Source organism: Poecile atricapillus, chromosome 1, assembly GCF_030490865.1.
Source record: "Poecile atricapillus isolate bPoeAtr1 chromosome 1, bPoeAtr1.hap1, whole genome shotgun sequence".
In the NCBI taxonomy this organism is placed as follows: Eukaryota; Metazoa; Chordata; class Aves; order Passeriformes; family Paridae; genus Poecile; species Poecile atricapillus.
The window spans coordinates 124307046-124329680 of record NC_081249.1 but is presented as its reverse complement, the minus strand read 5'-3'; the positions used below and the strand labels follow the sequence as shown (position 1 = coordinate 124329680).

At 41.0% G+C, this 22635-nt stretch overlaps 2 protein-coding genes across 6 annotated transcripts in view; one reads left to right on the top strand and one right to left on the bottom strand.

The window, feature by feature from the left end:
* The window catches only part of AMPD3 (adenosine monophosphate deaminase 3), a 33177-nt gene extending 26196 nt beyond the window's left edge, over window positions 1-6981 (top strand). For both annotated transcript variants that reach the window (XM_058858451.1, XM_058858442.1), the window contains 3 exons: window positions 1012-1185; window positions 2241-2351; window positions 3274-6981. In XM_058858451.1, coding sequence (XP_058714434.1) covers window positions 1012-1185; window positions 2241-2351; window positions 3274-3450 — 462 coding nt within the window. In that variant the 3' untranslated portion in view covers window positions 3451-6981. The remainder of the gene's footprint in view (window positions 1-1011; window positions 1186-2240; window positions 2352-3273) is intronic.
* On the bottom strand, window positions 4459-22155 carry RNF141 (ring finger protein 141). 4 transcript variants are annotated; one of them, XM_058858478.1, is made up of 6 exons: window positions 22051-22155; window positions 19994-20193; window positions 18420-18528; window positions 17278-17459; window positions 14139-14246; window positions 4459-12522 (listed from the first exon to the last, which is right to left on the bottom strand). In XM_058858478.1, the coding sequence occupies exons 2-6, from the start codon at window positions 20134-20136 to the stop codon at window positions 12372-12374; spliced, it is 693 nt and encodes a 230-aa protein (XP_058714461.1). In that variant the 5' UTR covers window positions 20137-20193; window positions 22051-22155; the 3' UTR covers window positions 4459-12371. The 4 variants fall into 4 exon arrangements, with proteins under 4 accessions (XP_058714461.1, XP_058714447.1, XP_058714452.1 ...); XM_058858464.1 differs by having other exon boundaries at window positions 19994-20158; window positions 22051-22138; XM_058858469.1 differs by lacking the exon at window positions 22051-22155 and adding an exon at window positions 21784-21922.
* Between the last annotated feature and the right edge of the window lie 480 nt (window positions 22156-22635).

Genomic DNA, 22635 nt, shown 5'->3' with positions numbered 1-22635 from the left:
AGCTCACTCAGAAGTTCTTTAGGGATTTGATTATTTTGATGAAGAAATTCAACATAGGTTTTGACACAACAATATTTTAGGTAGAACAAATGCTTTATGGCAGAACAAATGTTATAATTCCTGGCACATTAGTTAATGAAAACCATCAGTCAACCCATCCTCAGGGCACTGTTTCATCATTAAAATAATTGGTCAGTGGGTGGCAGACTTGTACTGAGCTTACTGTAATTTTTCAGGAGTTCCCTTATAAGTGAGTTTTTTCTGGTTAATGCTGGAAAATTCTCTGTATTTTTCAACATAACCAAGAACAAAGAAAAAATGCGCCTAAATTCATGTGAATACAAACAGTAATTTGTAATATTAGACCCAGACAGAGCAGCACTAAAGCAGTTTGTGACCAAAGCATTCTTCTCTTCCCTTTCTCCTGTGTGGCCTGGTGTGATAAGATGGCATAGCAGGTACTAATAATAGTAACAGTAATAAAGGCACTTGTCAGGTTCATAGGTTGTCTAAGGCAAAACAGTAATAAAGATGACGTGATCACAGATTATTTATATTATGTACAACAGCAACACATGAATTCTCATAAATTAAAACTTATTTTGCTCCTGAAATTTATCTATTGGACTGCAGCTTTGGAAATAAAAAATTGCTTAGCAGTTCTTGCCTGTTTTCTGTGACTTCCAGGTTTTGGGGGAAGGTATGCAGCTGATATCAAATGCAGGGCCCATAATGGTCATATATTACTAATCTACAGTAATGTTAGTCATTGTATTTTTAAAAAGATGACATCTGTATTTAAGAAAATAAATTATTTTTATAAAGATCAGTAAGATTTAAAATTCAGACTTTTAAATATTTCCTGGAGAAAGTCATGGTTCAATGTCAACCTAATTTTTTTTGATCTTGGCCTTCCCCCTGTAGTGCTGTTCCCATTTTATCCAAGAGAAATCATTCTGTCTTTCATTATCCCATAGTACCATTAAATGCTGACTGTGTTTTGTTTTTCAGAGTCCTGTCCTCCAGTATCTGTATTACCTTGCACAAATACCCATTGCTATGTCCCCACTTAGTAACAACAGCCTGTTCCTGGAGTACTCCAAAAATCCACTACGGGAATTTCTCCATAAGGGGTTGCACGTCTCCCTCTCCACAGATGATCCTATGCAGTTTCACTACACAAAGGTAGGAATTGCAAAAAGCACCGGCTTTGAATTTGGCAACAGCACCACATGGGTCCAGAATGACCTGAAAGCTGTTTTATTTCATTGCTTAGGACATAGTGTCATGTCTTTCAGTCACTTCATTCATTCTCCCTCCTCATTCTCTGTCTACTACTCACTGTTAGGCTTCAGAAGGAAATGTCTGATTTCCTAATTATGTTTCTTTTGTACTCTTGCCTCTCCAGTGTTGGCTGTTGAAGTATAAAATGAAGGATGAGGCTGAAGGGAGGTTTGAGCCTTCATAAACAATCCTCTAGAGTGCCAGGAAAGTCCAGTTTCCTTACTCTAACAAGTCTGGGGAAGTACATTACAAAAACACGATGTGGAATCTCAAGATGACATGAGCTGCTTGCTCAGGGAGCTGAAACAGATTCCTGTCCTCGGGTGGCCTGGCAGGCCAGGAGTGCCTGGTCACCGGCCGCGATGCCCTCGTTGGTGGCTGGCACCGATTTGAGCTGTGCCGTGCCCAGAGGGGCCCGAGGGAGGCTCAGCTCCGTGTCCCAGGAGCATGAGAGCCCTGCTGGCCCTGCCTTGGGCTGGCAGCTGCCCGGGGACACGGAGCTGCTGCCGCCTGGGCCATGGATGCGCTCACACGGAGCGTGCGAGTCCAGGGCTGGCACAGCCCGCACGGCCTGGGAGGGCCCCAGCGAGGAATTGCCCTGCTACCTGTCCAGTCACTCAGGCTTTACAACTGCGTGCTCCAGGGTGTCTGGGGACCCTGGGGGCTCCTTTGGCATTGCCTAAGAAATGCCTCCAAGGATCTGGGCTGCAGGCTGCAATTTCATAGACTAAGCTAACTGGATACCCAGTGCCTATTAATTATTAACCAGCAGTCCTTGGGATATTTGAAATGAACAATTTCTTTTCACAGTAGTTGTGATTTTAAAGTTTCAAACTTCTAATTTTTCACAGCTGTCTAAAGAGCATGTATCAAATCCTTAATTAGTAATGAGTATGTGTCCCCATTTATGTCTTATTTACATATAATTTAATATTAAATGTATTTTGGTGCTGCAGGAAGCTCTCATGGAAGAATATGCTATTGCAGCTCAGGTGTGGAAACTAAGTACGTGTGACTTGTGTGAAATAGCAAGAAACAGCGTTCTACAGAGTGGATTGTCAGATAAGGCAAGTATGGCTGGAAAACCTCTTCTGTGAATATCAGGGCAAGTAGGAACCCAGAATTCAATAGTCCAAACACTCAGCAGCAGGTGCTTAGTGATGTATTTGTGCACATCCTTGTCCTCTTTTCCAGGAATAGTCACAGACTATCTGCTATGCAGTCAGACATTACAAGTATTAACAAGACTTTTCCCCATTAGCTTTGTTTTGGAATTCTCATGTAGAGAGACCAGGTGTCTGTTTATACTCAGTTCTCCTTCCAGTTACAAATTTTGAGTTATTTGGGTGATACTGTTCTGCCAGTGATTTTCTACATCATATCTTAGCATTAAGTAAAAACAAACTGCCTGTCAGAAACAAGACATGTTTTTGCTTAACAGGGAATACTACAGAAAATATTCTGGTTTAGATAGGCAGTCATATTAGATTAAATTCCCTTTTGGCTTTAAAATTCTACACAGCCAAGGCTTTCTCTAGGACTCACTTTAGAGCATTCTCTCTTCTATGTCACTGTTGAACATTTCTCTGAAGGAACTGGTGTATGAAGGGGTTTCATGAGTATATTCTGTTGTTTCTTCCAAGATTCCCTGGTGACAACTACTTATTTTCCTCTTGTGCAACATTTAACCAACAAAAGAGACCAAAGCCTCTTTACCCTCTCACATGCAAGATATGGCAGTGAAGGCTGAACATTAACACAGAGGGTTTTAGCAAGACAGACTGAGTGCACTTTTGAGTGATTATATGGAGAAACTTTGGCCTTAAAATCTCCTAAACTGGTTAAGACTCTTGAGGAAGAGTTCAAAGGCCAGGTGGTTGAAATTGCTCTTTTTGCTTGTACTGGACTCATTCAACTAACATTTATTTCTGCAATAAGCCAAAGCTGTTGAACTGACTTCTTCCTTTTGACTTTTAATCCCATTCACAGGAAAAGCAGAAATTTTTAGGGGTGAATTATTGCAAGGAAGGGCCTGAGGGAAATGACATTCGAAAGACAAATGTTGCCCAGATCCGGATGGCCTTCAGGTACGAGACTCTGTGCAATGAACTCAGCTTCCTGGCTGATGCCATGAGAACAGAAGATATTTCTACCCTGTCCAAGTAGTTGCAAACTCAGAGAAAACAGAATATGTCCCTCTTAAGCAGGAAAGATGCTAATTAACCTCAAATCATCTGTCTTTGAGGCCACGGGGACGTAACTGGACAGAGACAAAGGGAGTATCTGTGGAAGGTAAACAGCGTTTGCCGTCACCTGTTACTGCATTATTCTCGTTGCAAAGATTTCAGTTTCTACGAACATTAGGCTTTTTAAGATTGCTGTAAATATTAAGTGCAAGCTCAGAATCATGTACTATTTGTTTCATACTGTCTTAACTGTGCCCTGCAGTATAGTCTGGGAAGCCAGAGAGAATATCTGTAGTGCAGCTGTGCTGTGCACCTGAGGATCCCACAGGTGCTGACAGCACAGCCCTGGGTTGGTCCTGCAAGTCTCAGTACCAGTCGTGGCTTTTAACATTTTTAAGTTTAACCCTTTGTTCATTAGCAGTTTCTATGGGGTACAGAATTTTGAGGCTACCCTTTCATTCTGGAAAGTGTTCTGACACAGTTTTTAACTCAATGTTTCAGCAGTTATATTGGAAAACAAGAAAAAACCAACATTGGGTAATCTTGTTCAATGACTAATTAATACCTGTTGTTATGTAGGATATCAGTGAAGAACAGCAGATGAATGCTTTTTAATCTAGCATCTGGAAAACCTGTGTCAAAATCACTGTTATACATTGTGATGAGTCTAATTATATGAGGAAAATTTTGCCTTGAAAGTTGAGAACACTTTTTTTATTGCTTTGTAATGGGAATATTATGTGGATATGCCCTTTCAAATTACTTAGAAATCTACGCAGATAATTCTGGTTACATGTAAAGAGAATTTTTTTTACTTGAAAAGGGGAAGTGTTCTTATGAATCAGTGGTAGAAATGCCAGACCTGGTTCTGGTCCTACTTCTGACATATTTTTACACATTTGTTTTAGTCTATATTTTAGTCGACTACAGCTGAATGGGAAGTCAAGCTGTCTATTTATACAGAAGCCAGCCCACTTGAAATCTGTCATTTCAGATCATGGTATGTTATGTTAAACTGTTTATTTATGAGGAAGTGGTTAGTAAAACACAGCTACTGGAGTATTTATCACTTTCCATCTTCTATTTCATCATCCTTACGACACAGTACTACTCTTTCAGAAAGGATTAAAGGTAACAATATGGTGGCACCTGTGTATTGCAGAAACTGCACAGTTTCACACCAAAGAAGACTCAAGGCTGGGGTAGCAGAGGCTGTGGATGCCTGTGAGTCCAGCAGAGCAGCTTAGTTCAAAGGCCTGCAGTCCCTGAGGCAGGATGTGAGCCCAGGGTTAGACCCCTGGCTCTCTAATATCTTGCTTAGGGACTGAGCTTCTTCAAACAGGTGTTCAGCATTAATGCAGAAAAAGCCAATAACTGATACTGGCCCATCAAGGTTCACCTGACCTTGAACCCTGCATGTTGTGCTCAGTCAGATGTCAGATCTTCTGCCACTTGTATTTCCTAGGCCAGGCCCTTCTCCTGGAGCTTGGGCACCAACAGCCTTTCTTTCAGGAGCTCTTCAGGTCTCACGTGCCTTTGCAAATGCAGCCAAAAGTTGTGACACCACCAGTACCAAAGGACCCATTAATGGCATAAATGTGTAGAGGCATTGAAGACTCTCTCCTCAGGCTGTGGCAGTTCCAAGAGATACCTGCAAGGACACCTTTTTAATATTCTGCTGTCCTGAATGGAGATAGTGCAAGGAAATGACACTAAAGTAGGGGAAGGAGGAATTCCTTGTCACTTCCTATAGCTGTGCAGCTTTGCAAGAACCCCCCAAGAGAAAGAGATAAACCTAAAGATGTCAGGAAGCAGCCTGGAATTTAAGGCTGCTCCAAGGGAGTCCAAGGCACGAGAGGGAAAGTTCTGGCCATCCACTCACCATCACAGTTAGCCAATGTCATGCAGAGGGAGCTGCAGTGATTGCAGAAGCTTTTCATCCAAAACCAGGGCTGCAGACAGGGACAGGTGGGAATTTGACTTGAGCTCTTCAGTGCCCCTGCCTAATGTCTGCAATGTGCCAGATTTTGTATTCCTTGTACCCCTAAAAATCACGTGAAACCACATTATGCTGCCCAGCTGTACAAGAGTAAAATTGTTCCAGGTTCTGTCAGCAGCCCTTGTCAGCCTCACTGTTAGGAACTGTAGCAGCTCATAGAATGCAGTCTCAGGATTGGTGTCATTTGCTTAGGATGAAGTCTGAGAAAGTGGTTTAAGCTGTTTAGCTGCATCAAATGCAAATGTCTTGTTTTCATCAGTACAACTTCCTAATAAACTAATGTTACCAATGTAACATTATTTGGGAGAAACATTGGCATCCAGGATAAATAAGCAACATGCTTGGTATGAAGAATTTCAATTTCAAGTATTTCCATTTGATAAACATTGCTTTACTTGGGTTGTTTCACCTGAAGATTGTTATTAGTGCTGCTTTTGTTGTCACTTACATGTCTTTTTTAGTTTCCTTAAAATTACACCAAATTTGTGTATGTATTTAATACCTTTTCAGCTTTCCTTACCTCAGGTTCTAATAGGTCTGTAGCTGCTATTGAAAAAAAGAAAACTGGGTTTGCATATTCAGTGAAAGGACAGTAATTGGGATTCTGACAATAACCACAGTAACACATAAGTGGTCATGACCATGAGTTCTGCTTTCTGTGCTTTCTTGTCTGCTGCTTTTAAGGGGAAATTTGGCATATAGTATTATATTTGAGCAAATAAAAACAGACATCCTTTCAAGTGTCCACTGCTGCATTTCTCCTGGCATCTTTAATTCATCCTTTAATTGGGCAAATGTTACTGATTCCCAAGTTCAGTTCTTAAGCTTTGCTTTGTTTTCTTTTTTCTAAAGTTGCACTTTTGTGCTAATGTGAGGCTGTTCAGAGTAACCTTGTGCGCTCAGGCTGTGGCTGGAATGAAAAGACAGATCCAGCACAAGTCAGTGCTGGACACACAGGACAGGGCTGATCCCCCCAGCTGTGCTGAGGTCAAACCTGGTTAGAACACAGCTGCTTTGACTCAGGGGCTGGAGAACATCACTGCAGGTGGCAACTGGGTAAGCACTGCTGCAGGATGGAAGAACATCCTACTTTCTTTCTCTTTAGTTCACTAGGAGAGAGGCTCAAACATTATTCAAGGCTTCCTTAAATCCGTTCATTCAAAAGCATTTTATACTTTCAACTTGAAATGGTTCATTATGGTTATTTGATGTTTACAACCTATCTACCTGAACAATTCTTTTCTGTTGTGTTACTTTAGCAAACTTAAGGCATTTGTTCTGCTACTGGAGAATATGTATTTTTTTCACAGCCCAGAGCCACCTTATTGTCTCCTATCATTGTTCTTTATGTGTGGCTAAACATTTCTGTTCTCTTTGCCTAGTTATAAATCCAAGTCTGAAAAGGTGTCTGTAAAAACTGCTTTTTCTTTCTGTGCCTGGGTTACATGATGTTTATGTTTTGCCTCTTGTGGAAGCATTAAACATTACACTAATGAATGAATTGTAAAAGAATATGGTTATGGACTTTGTCTGTGTATCTCTCAAAAAAATTGTAGCTCCTCTCAATCCACATTTAAGGAGAACTAAAACCACGTGCAATTCAACTGACTAAACCTAAATAAAGCATGAAAACTAAAAAAAAACCCAGTGGAGACAGAGAAGACAGCAAGCACTATTTAGGAGAAGGGGTTAAAGGCTTATCTGGCTTAAAATAATTCAATACTAATGTAAACCAACCATTCAGGCCTGGGGTAAAGCTCTGAAAGTGAAATTGCATTGCTGCCCCCACTGTCTCGGGGTGCCCACCCTGCTTCCCTGCTCATCCAAGCTGTGCAGGGCACAGAGCAGCTCTTGCTGATCCTGGAGCCTCGTGTGGATCTTGAGCTGAGTCAAGACACCCAAGCTGGGAGCAGGAAAGCAGCCCTGCCCCTCAGGGCCCCCTCAAGGTGTACTGTGATCTCGTGAGCACACACAACAGATTTATCTGACAAAACACAACTAAGAAGCCAACAAGTGACAGATTTAAATAAACTATCAACACAGACATCCTCCTACAATCACCATGACTTTTGAGGAAAAGCAGAACACAAAACACTTCAGTAGGGAAGGGAGTCAAGATTTTTAGGTGAAGATGAAAACATCATCTCTTTCAGTACACAAACTTTATTTCTGTACATGAGTAGCACTGGTGAAGCACAGGAGTACAGGTTCATCTGTAACTGAGAAATGTGCATTTCTCCCCCACGCCTCTCAAAGCACTCAACACAAAACACTGTTAAACAGCACAGTCTGTATAATCCTGAGAGAGCCTGAATAACAGTGAGACATCAACACCACTACTTCATTAATCATTCACCATGACGGACAGGGACTGCCTCACATAAAAAGTAGTTTTTGAAGATTTGTTAAAATGGGTCAGAACCACATCAGCATGGAAGCACAGATTGTTGCATCAAACTCCTCCTACCTTCTTACACTTACACATTTCAGAGGTGCAGGCTTCCAGATACTTTAGGCTTACTTTCTGAAAACATGGAACATTTTAAAATAGCACTTAGAACCAAAGAAGGATGCTCATTTCATCACCTCTTGGATTGTATTCTTTGTGCCAGCAGACACACACTGTGCAAAGTTCTAGCCAAGTTCAAAAAACTTGTAGTTCCTTTTAATATTAGGCCTACAAACCCCATGCCCAGTGTTTACTATTTGAATTTTGATGGGTTAGTGAGGTAAGTAAAGATCTGCTAACTAACATCTTGTGCTGTCCCATCCCTCACGGATGTAACGTTGGCTGGCTCAGAGCGAAATGTTACCTGGTGATCCCACACTGTGGTCACTGGAAAAGCACACAGCTCCATCCAGGCTAATTCCAGTGACACATCCCAGCAGGATAAGTTTTAAGTCCTTAAAAAATATTGCTGTATGATAAATTCTTGGCCTTGGAAAGAAGCATCTGAAGAAATGACAGTTAACAAAAATTCAGTTTTGAAATGACTGATGTTTAAGTCACACTCATAAAGCAGAATTCTGTTCACCCACTTAAAACAGGTGAGGATAAAACCTCTGGCAAGTTATCTTCAAGGATGATTTAACAACAGAAGCCCAAAGAAAATACTTAGTTACTGTCACATTACTTCTATTACAATGTGTGAATACAAAATTAAAGCATTATGTATATGCAGTGTAAGGACTAAGGCCAGCCAAGTTAACATACAGCTCCTACTTACATCAAACACATCCTTAGGGCTTCCTGAGAGGGCTGTTCTTCCAGGATGTAGCTGGATGCAAAGCACAAAGAACCAATATGTTCCTTCCAAAAATAATGCATTTGGCACATACAGCTCTACAGGGTGAGACTGAACAGCTCAGTTCAAACCTGTAACACAGAGACCTCAGTGGTTGCCCTGGTTTCCAGAAAGGGAAAGAGCATGGATTAGTAAACCTTTCTAATTATGTATAGAATTTTCTTCAAAGGAAAGACAAGGGAGGTAAATAAACCATTTCCCACAACAAAAAAGAACCACGCCCATCACATTGATATGGTGCCTAAACTTAAAACCTGGTGAATAGAAAGGTTTGCTAATTGCTCTGGTACACCTACCTCCTGCTCTGCCTGACAACTGGTCATTTTATCCACCCTAATTTCCTAATCTGTTAATTAATTTCTCTCCCGTTTCTGCCTTGGCTTGGAAAGATCCAAACCGATAAGCCAAGTAACTAGACAAAGGAAACAGTTACATTAATTATATATCTCAATACTTACTTAAAATGAGGAAAAATGAAGAAAAAAATATCCCAAACCTTAGCATTCTTACACTTTAAAATACCATCAGAACCATGATGAAATGACTTGGGGAAAAAGTGTGTCACACTTCTCTGAAAATAAAAATCCTTTCCCTGAACAAACCTGCTCCTCAATATGTCCTCTAAGAATTGGAGTTAATTTTTCCCATCACTGCAGAATGTTCCAGTTTATTTGCGTACCTACAAGAGGTCAAATGAGAGCCAGTTTTGTTTGGGTTTTTTTTTTTTTGGAGAGCTGCATTCAGGTACCTCATTCATATTTAAATACTTAATTGATATTTAATAAGAATTAATTGATACTTAAATACCTTATTGATTCTTAAACTCTTCAAAGTTTAAGAGAGCTCTGACCCACAGTGCCACACTTTTAACCACGCTACCTGTACAGTGCAATTGTATTTGGATCAAAACTCAGTTTTCAGACTTCAGTGATACTAAAGCCAAGGATTCCTTAAGCTTAAAAGAATTCTGACGTTTCTTTCAAAGTAACTTTATTGCACAATTCATACACAAAGTTTAATATAGTGGAATGTTCTTAGCTATTAATACCATCTCTAATGTTTAAGTTACAATTTCACATTAAACCTGTAAGAAATGTTCACTTAACACAAGTTAATTTGTTCTAATGCCCCCCCTGCCCCATCAACGCTATTTGCAGTAATTCACATTTTCAAGGTCTAGCTTCTGGAACTCATTGCCATGTCCATGCCAATGGATTCCTTTTCCAAAATTGTTTGCTAAATGTTGCACTTCAGACTAAGTAATACCAACCAGTACCAAATTACTAGTTTTTCAGTGTTAAAGTATCTATTTCTCCATATAACATACAGTACATATATTTTACAAGGCACACATTACAGTATCTACATCACAGCAGTGTGAATTACAGCAACTTAATTTAAAAAAGCTGTACAGAATAAAAAGTTTACTTTTTCACTATTTAAATAATTTTTGCATTAGTTTATATTGTAATTGTCATTATGCTGCAATTAACAACCTGTTTGCATCATTATAAAATTACATTTTAAGAAGTTCATGTCAGTTCTCAGCAGAAAGTCAACTTATAAAATCTCAGTTCAGAAGTATAATTCTTGAAGTACTTGAAAAATAAAGTTAGCTTGAAGCTTTCATTTAGATGTTCTTTCTGTTCCAGTGATATAAAAAGTTTAAAAAATTCAAAGGTTATTTGAAAGTTCTGAACATGGACTAATGCAAGCTCAAAAAAGCAGAAAGAAACCAAACTGGTGCATGATTAGGAATATTTGCACATGTTTTCGTGGGAAATCCTGGGCCAGTAACAATTTCCAGCCCAAACAATAACCACCTTTATGCAACCAAACACTCCATACATTTACTGAATATCTCATTCCTAATAATGGCTTAAGAAAGGAGGAGGGGGAAAAAAAAATCTCAGTTATATACACTCCTAATAAAAGGATTTTTTCATAGCTAAATACAGATTTACACACTAAGCCATACTGGCTCTCAGATGACGGACACATGAAGGGTACATTGCTTCTCTGGCTTAAAACCTACGGTAAATTTGACAATGGTGTCACAAGCCAAGCTCAAATGGGTGCCATATCCTGTGTACACTCTTTAACAAATTGATGTAATTAAGTTATTTTATAGCAAATTAAGAAAAATAACCAAAATGTGCATATCTACATGTGCACATGCCTTTTAGTTCAGAACCTGTCTGTGACAAAAGGACTTAAGCCTTATGGCATCATGGAATTTTAACAGGTATGGTAAGGAAAAATGCAGTCTCACAGTAAGCAAGGTTTATGCTGATACTCCCTCAAATGCTACACTTGAATATTTTAACTTGAGGTTACTGGGTGAGAAAAAGTAGTATTTGTTTATATATATATAAATTAATTCTCTACAGTAGCCATTCATTTCCATAATGCTATTTATGCACAAGATGCTTAAGATGGGTTTCCTGAATACTAACTATTTTAGACTGTCTAAACTCAGCTCTTTAAAGACTTTATTCTGCTAGACACAAAATACTGTTGCACTCCAGTTATGATATCCCTTTTCCAAGCTGTCACATGCACATCTCTCTCCAAGCCACATTATTGTTAAAGAAGTTTCCCTCTGCTACATAAAAGCATATTGCACTTGTAGATATAAAGTAGAGCACCCTTACTTAGATTATCACTTGTAACTCTTCATATACCTTTTAACTCTGATCTCATCACTTCAAAAACTCAAGAGGAGCAGATAAAACCACAGCATCAGACTAAACTACACCTTAAGTGCTAATTCAAATAAAGGCATTCTCTTCAGATATGCCCAATATTTAGAAATAGTTTTAGCTTTTCTTTATCAAAAACTACTGAGAAGCTGATTTACTGCTTTTAGGATTGTGTATGAAACTGTTTCATGTTTCCAAGCTAATAAGACTATGCTAAACATCATATTTAAAAAAATATTCTAAGAGATAAGTCTTGTTAGAATAAAGGGAAGTGCACAAATACATTTACAGATGTGCCTACACTCTCCAAAACAGATTTAAAACAATTAATACTAAAAGTCATAACAAATCAGATTAAGTATATGTAAACACTAAGAGCAGCAATAACTTCCTACTGAAGAACAGGCAGTGGGACATCTTCAAGTTTCAACAGTAAAATTTCAAATTAATAACCACTAGTGCTAACTCATCATCTTCATTCACATTAGCTGTGAATAAGGGACTGCTTTTAAGGGTAGGAACTATGAAGTCAAGCCATCTGCCATGGTTCATCTCTGTAGCAGTACACTGGTGCTCAAACAGCAGTCTGCAGTTGTACTTGTGCTGTTACAAGTTGCTTCATTGAGTAGTTGAACTGTTAATTAATATCAAATGCCGCTGTTAAAGTAAACTGTGTTAATGATCAAGGAGTTTGCTGATAGAACAGTTTAATAACGAAGACTGCACACACAGAGACTTGTTCAGACACCCTGTGCTTCAGGAGAGCAGCGCAGACTCACAGCAGCCAAGAGGAGAAGGAAAGGACAGACTGGAAGAACGGCAAGGAGAGGTAAATCCAGACTGGGGAAAACAAAAGCTTCAAGTGGTTCTGCCATGATCAGCCTGGTGGGCAGGGTCAGGGTCTGTGGGGCTGCCCTGCCTCATCCACCATGTTCAGGATGTAAGTGGCAATGTCATCTTCTGTAGGGGCCTCTGACACCACCCAGGAGTCTCCTGCCCCTGTCACCTGCCGGCGGCACACGGGACAGTTTCTGTGGCGGTCACTCCTGTTAGGAAGGCACAGAAATGAGTGGTTTTCACTGATGGTCTCTTGATGGCCAGAAAAAGCCAAAAGAGCCCCCAAATAGAGAGATAAAACCCAAACAAAAACCAACCCAGTGAGAACTTAGAGAACAATCATATTAACTGGATTAGGCCACCTATTTTCTTTGTTTAAAAACTTCTTTCTTTGTGAGGAATACTTCTGAATAGAGCTCCATTCTTTGAATGAAAATTTGGAATTATGTTCCTTCTGTCGTTTGCTCAGGTCAGAGAGGATGCATCTGGCTACCTGGGCAGAAGGTTTAAATGGAAATTCACTGTCTAAATTAATTCTTCCTATCTTCAGGAATTCAGCTGAGGTCCTTGGAAAATAATCTCTATAGGCTTCCTAGATAAAGAGAAGAAGAAGCTTTTTCCTGGGCCATGCAGTCCACAGAAGTTTAGATATGGTCCCTCCAAGTCCCAACCCCCTCCACCATCTCGGGGGTCCCAAACACTTATGTTTGAGCTGGGAGCCTCTGTTATGCCTAAATTAAGAGGAAATCAACCTTAGAAATTACAGACCAAAAAAAAGCATAGTGTAACTGGAACTTAGTGAGGAGTTCAGCTGATTCATCAGCCAAAGCAGCATATTATTCACTCTCCAGAATAGTCACTAAACTAAGCCTTGTCTTGCTGATTGATGTTAGGATATTTTCCCAGAAGAGAGAAATGACTTGCTATATTCTACAATCCAGTGATTTTTTACTATGTTTTTCCCTTGTGGAATCCTGGGTGTTTGTTACAGGAGTAACTTCCTTGGTAAGTATTTCAAAAAGCCACAAAACAAATTCCTATGCACAAACTGTGCATAAAGCCATTTGCATTAACTAGCCAAAAAACCCTTTTTTTAAAAGAGCAGGTCTGTGTCTCCTAATGCCAGACTACCAGGACACTTCCCTAATCCTTGAAGGCCTGCATTGAAGTCAGACAAGAGCTGTATTCCTCCACAAAGGAATTTTTCTCTCCCACTTTTCTGAGAACTGGAGTATCAGAGATGCAGAAGCTGAAAAGGTGTTCAAGTTACTGTGAAGTTGAATATCGTAAGCTACACATCATAGATGTACATTTGAAGGTGCTGCCATTGAGAAGAAATACCTTTCTGGAAGAGTCTGATATATTTAAATCAGTAAATTGTATGCTATTTATGTGAAGTGAAAGCATAACATGGAAAAAAATCCCTCTGATAGTTATTTCCCAAGTCCAACTTGCCTTCATATTTGCACAGTGTTAACAAGCCTTAAATGAGATCTTGTGAAGCAGAACATACCAGTATCTGCATATCTGCATATTCCATCTTCTCAAGTTTCTGAGCAAGACTATAACAATTCAATTTTAGAAGAATAAAAAGATGTAAGAAATTACAAAACAAATGCTGCAAAGCACTTTCACACCTCTTTTTTACAGAACTTCCTGCTTTCCTTCTGCTTCAGTCTGATTTTACTCAAGTTTGTTATGTATCATATGTACATTGGCTTGGAAATATCTTCAGACATTAAATTATATGGCAACCATAGAATCTGTCACACCAAACTGAAACATCCATACTATAAAATAATTAATATCCTCTCATCTATATTACCATTTATCAATGCATTTCTGGCAGAAACTGTGAGCACAGGGCAGGATTAAATCAGCACGGCCATCCATGCAGATGCAACATTCCTCTTCATCTGTCAGCTGTTTTACCCTGCAGAAGAGAAGACACCGTTTTCTTCCAGATGTTTGATATTTATGCCCCAGTAACTACACCAGTTACTACATTTTTCATAATAATTAGTGATGGCCAGAAAGAAACACTTGTGATTTAATCTGTGAATGGACAACATCCCAGCCTATGTCAGCAGTGAACTAAACTAAACCAGAATGTGCATTTATTTATCGTGTCAGGTTTTTGTGTTAGTGTTTGAGTCGGATGCTTTAGGTGTTGCCAAGGGTCCTGTAAATCTCTTTTCCTATCAACAAGGAAGTGTGAGGAGCTGTAACTGCTTTGTATCACATGACTGGGCAGAAGAACAGAAACACTGTTTACATTAAAGGCAGGAGAAGGACCTGCCTTCCTGTCACTGCACATCAGGCTGAACTAGCTCATAATAAACTTTGCCAAATTTCTGTATGCTGGTTTATATCCTTGACAAATACATGCATGTCAAGAGGTTCACTACCAGAATGCACGTTCACTCATTTCACATGCCATCAAAATGCATAACTGCTCATTAGATTGAAAAGGCTGATTTTAGCTTGCAATATGCTCCATGTGATTGCTGCTCAAATTAGGACTCTCAAGATGTTACCACAGCTTGTCCAGTTAAACTCTCAGGTGCTTCTGTTGGTGGGGAAGTTTAAAAAATATCTCACTACCCAAGACAGATGCTGACATTTTCTATCTTTTTCCCAAATGATAGATATCTGTGTCTAATGCTCTTAACAGGAGGAGTATCTCAAATACCTGCACCATCAACACTTCTCAAGTGTGAAAAGGCACAGAGAATCCTCAGCTTTCACTGGCCTAACCAGACACGTGAAGTCTGCAATTTTGTAGTCACAGCTCACTTCTAAACCAACCAAGGAAGTGTTCTAAAATGCTTGGGTCTTCCAAAAGCCCTGACTGGGGAATCCCTGTTCTGACCTGAGGGACAGAGATAGCATTCTGAGAAAAAAAAAAAAAGGCATTTCAGGAGTCACTCCACCCTAATAACTATTGACCAGACCATTTTTGCTAAGGCATCCAAGGGAGCTTGACAAATACAGATTCATTTTTGAACTGTACAGAATAGCCAGCTACTGAACAGCAGTCAGCATGCCTTTGTTTTATCTTTCAGGAGGTCCTAGAGGCTTCCTTTTCAATTTGCTTTTGGAGAAATCACTTTAAAATGACAGATTTTTTTTTTTTACAGATGGTAATTTGCATACAATGAGGACAACAGCTTCCAAGAAGTCTGCTCACTGTGTTTTTTAGACCTGTTCCCTCTCATTTTCCTCCCCCATGCAATCCTGAGTACTAACCTTTAAGAGCTCTTGAATTTTTGGCATTTGCTGGTGTCTATACAAGCAATTATACAAGGCCTATTTATGAAGTTTCTGCAAAGTCAGCTTTAATCACAGGACTAAGTTCCTGAAGAAACAGTAAAATAAAGGAGTGACAGACTAAGGAAATGCTTATCTATCTCTTCATTATCAGAAAGCACAAACCACTTAGGCATATTTTGCATGCTCTGAATAGGAAGTGGATGTTGTAGAGAAATGGGGTATTATTCTAGGGGAAAAAGTTAAGAAGAATTAAACAGGTAACACTTGCTATTTTTAGATAGCGAGGGCTAACTTTACAGAGCTGAAAAATGCCTAAAGGTAAGAAGAACTGAGATAAATGGGTGGTTATCACAGAAAAATATACAGAATTATATTACTTGGTTTATAATACTTGAAGGTGCTTCAGCCTGTATTTTCCTCAGTAACTTGAAAAACTTGGCTAAGACACAAGCTCACCAAACTGCATCATATCAGCTAAATGTACTCTGTTTTTATTTGTGACTGATACTGCCTCGAGTGATGAAGTTTACAAACAAGGAGGATACTCATCTCCCCTGTCTCCAGGTCTGAAAAACTGAACAAGAAACTCACATAGAAAACCTTTTATCTTCCTCATTGACTTTAGCAATATATAAAGTTGTTTTGCATAAGTGACTATGTTGTTTGGTTTGTGTGTTTGAAGCAAAAGACCATTTCCAGAAAATCGTATAACCTTGAGAAAGTAATTTTCCTGTTCTTTCTCAAACATGTTCACAATTTACAGGAAATTAAATAAAATGAAAATAATACCTTCTGCAATCCACTGACTAAAAACCACACTGACTTCTGCAATCCACTTAGAAAAACCAGAGGGCTCTGTGGAGTGACAACACAGGTGACCCCTTTTTCATTCCAACAGCTGAAGTGTGACACTCGAGCTGTTTCATTAAAATACCTGTCTGCCAGCTCTTCACTGATGAACATAAAAGAACTCTACCATTTACTACCTTTTCTTGTAAAACCTAGCCCTACCTCACTTTAAACTGAGTTAGAACCCTGAACTCATTCAGGAAACATAAGGCATTACTGGTAGCAGCAACACTTCCACACAGGGAAAGGGTGATTGGCTTCTTACTGTTACATTCAGTTTGAGCTGAAGTTATTGCAGGTGTTGACCTCAGTCTTTTGTTTTCCGTCTGGTTAACAAAGCAGAAGGTCAACACTAGTGAGACAGTTCACATTTTTCCACTCTTACAAGTTCAATTATTACCATAATTGACGGGTTTCTAGTGGCAACAGATGGGAACTTTCACATGCCAAAATGGAAGAGGAAGAGAAAGTTTAAGTGGAACAATAACAAAATCCATTTAAACAAACACTGTCAAACCCCCTGGATTTGCAGCTGATTCCGTTTCCTCCTGCTTCCTTTTTCAGGAGATTCAACATATACTACGTTTATATTAGAACTGATCTCAACAAGGCTGCTCTGAAGCTAAGGTATGGTAGCACCATATTTCAGGATTGCACCCAAGTGCACTGCAGCTCCCTTGGTGCAAGGGAAGGTGTCTGCTCATGTTTGTGATGGTACAAAGCCTGCAGCGGCCAGGAGCGAGCAGCTCTCATCAGTGTGTATTTGTAGTTCAGATTTGAAGCACAACTCCCATAATGCTTGTGCTGTAACTGGGGTAAGAAGCTAAAATGTATCAAAATACCTTCCCATCCACAAGCTGGCCTGACAGGAAGACACAGACATCCAACTCTCAGCAGCTTCTTCAGAAGTGTCACTCTGTGCAAGAACTCCTGCTGCTTGACTGGTGATGTCTTTGTAAAGCTGAGTGAACTGATATAAGTTCAAGATTCTGGAAGCTTCCACGATGCCACTTGTTTTATTTATCTTAAGATAAAAGAATTGTTTAGAATTACTTATCAGATTTTAACTTGGCATTGCTCAGAATGTTTGCAAAGCACTGCAGTTCTCATGTAAGGCACCAGTCCCCTTCCTAAGTGTCCTTCAGCACATTAACAAGCTGCACTCTGCCTCAGCAAGAGTCAGGACTGCCCACAGCTGCTGCAGTGTGAGGAGCACCACAGGCAGCACCACAATTTTAGGGCAAGGCAATTGCCACCACTACCCAAATGGATTCAGGTGTGAGTAGGGACCTAATGCACAAAAAACTGGAATGAACTTAGAACCAAGCACAGGATAATCTGTCATTTGATACCTGAACTTAAAATTGCCTAGTGATGGCTGCCTTAATGAAAACTAGGAGTAAACAGAAAACTACTAACTGTTGGTTTCAAACAGAGTTTGAGGGTTGGCTTGTTTAACCACATGTTTAGATTTCTCAGCATATTCAGGATCATTAAAGGACTTTACCTGATAGGATAGAGGGGAAAATCTCATTAGAGAGAGCAAATTTCATAAGTTTTTGTCATAAAATAAAACATTTAACCTTTAGATTGGTTTTCAAAGGAATCAGACTATGTACAGGGACACTAGCTCAATAATGCCTGAAAGACCTGATTAATTTCTACTAATAATTTCAAAATCTATGGTTTGCAGTTTGTGGTACCATTGTATTACTTCACCTCACAAATCACCTGCATTTATAACTAAAGGGCTGTAGCTGCTCCACTGGAAGGCATCACTCCTTTAAACTTAGTTATAAAAATGTTTTTGTTCTGTGCTTTTTGCAGAAACTTAGAATTTAGACTTAATTTATCTCCAACAGCATCTTTGAATGCACCATCTGTATCAAAACACACGTACCAGGTGTTGGATTTTACAAGTAAAACTGACAGTCCTCAAATCTTTACATACAAATTGCCCATCAAATTAAAATTGTTCACTTACTTTGGTACATATTATCCTAACAATCACCTTCCAGAAAGCAGAAGAATCAGACCCAGGCTGCACTTCAAATAACAGATGTTTGTCTTGTCCAGAAGCCAATTTTGCAGTACTGAAACAAAGCAACATCAGTTTAACACCATGTGCTAGACCTGCAAAGATCAGCAGCCTCAGACAAGTGGGATTATTTATGATTCACCTGTCTGCTCTCTATCCTTAAAAGAGATTTTAGCAATACTGCCCAGGGGCATCAAAGTATAATGACCTTCTCAGCATGTCACAGAATACACAATCCATTTCACTTTAAACTGCTCAGCAAACTATAGAAAATGTTGTGGAAATCTTTTGCTCCAGCATCAGCAAGCAGGTGTACTTTATAAACATTAAATTAATATATACTCTCACTGTTTATTATATTAATCACACAAGCTTGTCTCCAATCTGAAAAGGTTATTTCCTCAACAGATATGTAAAGAAAAGGCTGTGAGTACCAGCAAATGCTGATGAGGTGTATTTCTGTTAGGATGTATTAATAATGAGGCAGTCAGGTGAATCTGTCAGGTTACAGAAGATTTGTTTCTTTAATAGAACACAGACACAAGGGTCTATTCCATAAGAATCAGAATACATTCAGGCTTAAGTAAACACTGGAAAGAAAGAAACCACTTGAATAACAGTATTTTGGAGTGAATTATACTGACATATACCTGAAGTCTCAGTCAAAACATCAGGTTATGTTCTTCAAAATCAATTTATTTGTCTACCCAGAAGACAGCTATGTGTTCTTCAAGGTCATTCACAAAAGTATGAGCCTCTCCAAGATAATTTCTAAACTGAATACAAACTCACGTTTTAGTTAAACAGCAAACATTACAAAGTCCTTATTCAGTGTGTGCATGTTTCCACTTCATTTTATCACTCTCATTTTATATCATAAATACAGGCTAAAAATGACAACACTGCTTTTTTTGCTCATTTCCTTTTACTGTCATTATACCAATCAAACAAAAGGCAGGCTATGAAAAATCTGACAAAAAAGCAGCCTTTTGTTTGGGATTATCTAGGTCACTGGTTTGGGACAGTAAGACACATCTCATCCTTAATGAGGAGCAGCCTTGCATGTCTGCAGAGGTGGCAGGGATGGTCACAAACGGTTCTTTCTCAGGTGCCATCCTTCTCCTGTAGATCTGCTGTCCTTGCCAGGCTCCTATTGCTCCTTCCTACCCAGCCTGACAAGCAGAGAGGAAGCAGCATCACATCTTCAGGTGGAAGGGAGAACAATAAGGGACACAGGTGACACTAACAAAATGATAATGCTAAATCACCTCTTGTGAACTTTTAAGAGAGAGCAACGCTTGCTGGAAGAAGTGTACTGGAGAAAAGTGAATTTAAGGAGGAGAAAAGGCTTTGGACTTTGAAGTGTAATTACAACCATTATAAAAACATAAAGAAATGAAGGAAACATTTCAAAACCATCAAGCCAGTTCTGGCTTAGCCAGCACACAATAACATATTGCATACAAGGTCTCTATAAAACAAACACACACAAAAAAAGGAAGAAGCAAAGTAAGGCTTACATATCGTTGAGTTCAGCTACTCTTCCCAGAAACTCTTCATAGGTTAGGAAACCACTTTCTTGAACCAAAGAGGCATGCTTTGCTACTTTTTCTGGCAACTTGTTAATTACAGTTTGTGTGTGGTTTGAAATCTGTTGTCCCATGGTGAAGCTCTTCACCTCAGTTCTGTGGAGAGAAGCTCTTATTCACTTGCAGAGTCTCTGATAAAAATATTTGAGAGGGTTACATTTGTATGTTTGTGAGTGACTACTCCCTCACTTTCTTTTAGCCCACAGTAATTATTCCACAAGTAACAAAATAACAGTCATATCAGAAACAACGCAGAACACTTCAAAGAGTCTGGAATGTGGCATTATTATCTTACTAAAAGTATACTATTTTTCTTACAGCAATACTTAAATAGAGATAACTTTCCACACAAATTCAGCTGCAACACACACATACATAAATACATCCAATGGAATGGAAAAAAAAAATCTTAAGATGACAATGGTAATTCATTACAATCTTTGTTTATTCTAAATATTTGTGCATGTGAATATCAGAATGTCTGCAAATAAGCACATCAGTGTCTGTTTACACATAGACATCACATTAGGAATCAGCTTTCTTACATCAAACTTACACTGGCAGATCAAAAGAACTCCCACAGTGTTCTGAAACTGGTAAGCCAAGGAATCCATGTCAGTATAAACCAATTTAGAGACCTCCTATCTGCACAAAACACTCAACTTTAGGATGTATTACAGAATTGACTTGCTCAAATGTCTCCAACTTCATCTTTCCTTCACTCCCAAACATTTTTCCCCAAAAGTTTGCCCAAGGATTAATGCCATGCCCTCCGAGGATTTATCTACTTATTCCCCTTGATCCCTCAGCATTTGACTTCCCCCGAAATGCCTCTTTGCAGAGATCACTGACTGTCAAGCAAACCAGTTGTGTCACGCCCTTTTAAGACTTCTACAGATAGAGGTGTGCGAGGGCAAGCGAACTGCAGAACAGCCACCTAAACTCAAAGACGGAGCAATCTGACAGTAGCTGTGTTGCAAACTCCCGACGAGAGACACCACAGGGAAATCAGCACTTTGGCCCGCAGGTAGCTGTAGCAGCACTTGGGCTTAACCCCACCAAGAGTTCACAATTTACAGCTGTTGAGATCTCACCACGGTGTGAGAAAAAACACAGCACACCAAGCAAGCTCCTATCAGAGCATACTTAAGTACTATACAATTTCACCACACTGAGCTTCCAATTTATGGCTGGAATTGTGACCAGTTTCTGTTCCCACACAGATACGCTCCCCCTCCAGCCACTTTTTTCCTTCCAGTCGCCTCTCGCTCCGCTCTCCGGAGTGTCTGGTGAGCACACGCCCAAGCCACACACGTCAGGAGCACAACCTGTCACCTCGCAGCCACCTCCCCCCGGAACTCCGGGACTTGTGCTCCGCCGAGCTTCCGAGGGAGCACCGTCCTCCTGCGGGCCTGCCGAGCCCAGCACCCAAATCCCAGCACTGAAAAATCTGGGTAAAAACACCTGCCAGGGTGTCTGCACCTGGATATCGGGAAAAGTTTCACCCCGCGGCTGATCGAGCACTGGAAGAGTCTCCCTAGGGAAGTGGTCACAGCACCAAACCTGAGAGTTCAACAAGCGCTTGGACAACACACTAAGGCACACGGGGTGACTCTTGGGGTGTCCTGTGCCAGGAGTCAGACTGTGAGTCCTTTCCCACAAGGCATATCCTGTCACTCTATGAGTGTTCTCTGTTGTTCACCCTTCAAGACTCGACACACCTCGCGTCACCCGCAGACCCTCACACCTACGAGGCGCTCCGAGCGGCGCGGACGGGCCCGGGCACAGCCCCTCATGGCCCAGGCGCGCCTCGCCCGCTCGCCCTTCCCCGGTTCGGGCCCTCAGCCCGGCTGCGTCACTGCCGCCCCGCCCGCTCCCCCCGCCCGGCCCTGCCCGCACCCGCCGGCTTCCCCCGGCCCGGGCCTTGCGCTCGGCGCCGAGGGGCGGCGGGGGGCGGGTCCCTCCCGGGTCCCTCCCGCCCCGCTCACCGCATCCCCGGCACGTCCCGCGGAGCCGCCGCCGCCCCACGGGCACCGCAGCGCCGCGGCCGCTCCCCCGCGCCGCGCAAGCGCGCGCCCGGCGGCGGCGCGCGGGGGTGACGCAAGCGCGCGGCTCGCACCGTTGCCGGGACACGGCGGACGCGGGGCCGGGAGCGGGGCCCGGAGCGGGGCCGGGAGCGGGAGCGGGGCCCGGAGCGGGGCCGGGAGCGGCTCTGCCGTGCCGCTCACAGTCCTCGTCGTCCTTCCCTCCGTCCTGGTACCGGCTCTAAGGCCACTGCGCTCGGGGCAGCCGGCGGTGGCCTTGTCGCTGAGCGGAGCGGGCCCCGGCAGAACATCCGTAGAATCACAGAGTCAATTCGGTTGGAAAAGACCTTTGAGATGATCGAGTTCAACCCATGACCGAACACCGCCGTGTTAATTAGACCATGGCACTGAGTGCCACATCCAGTCGTTCCTTAAACTCCTCCAGGGACGGTGACTCCACCACTTCCTTGGACAGCCTATTTCGGTGTCTGATCGACCTTTCTGTGAAGAAATTCCTGCTATTGTCGAACCTGAACCTCCCCTGGCACA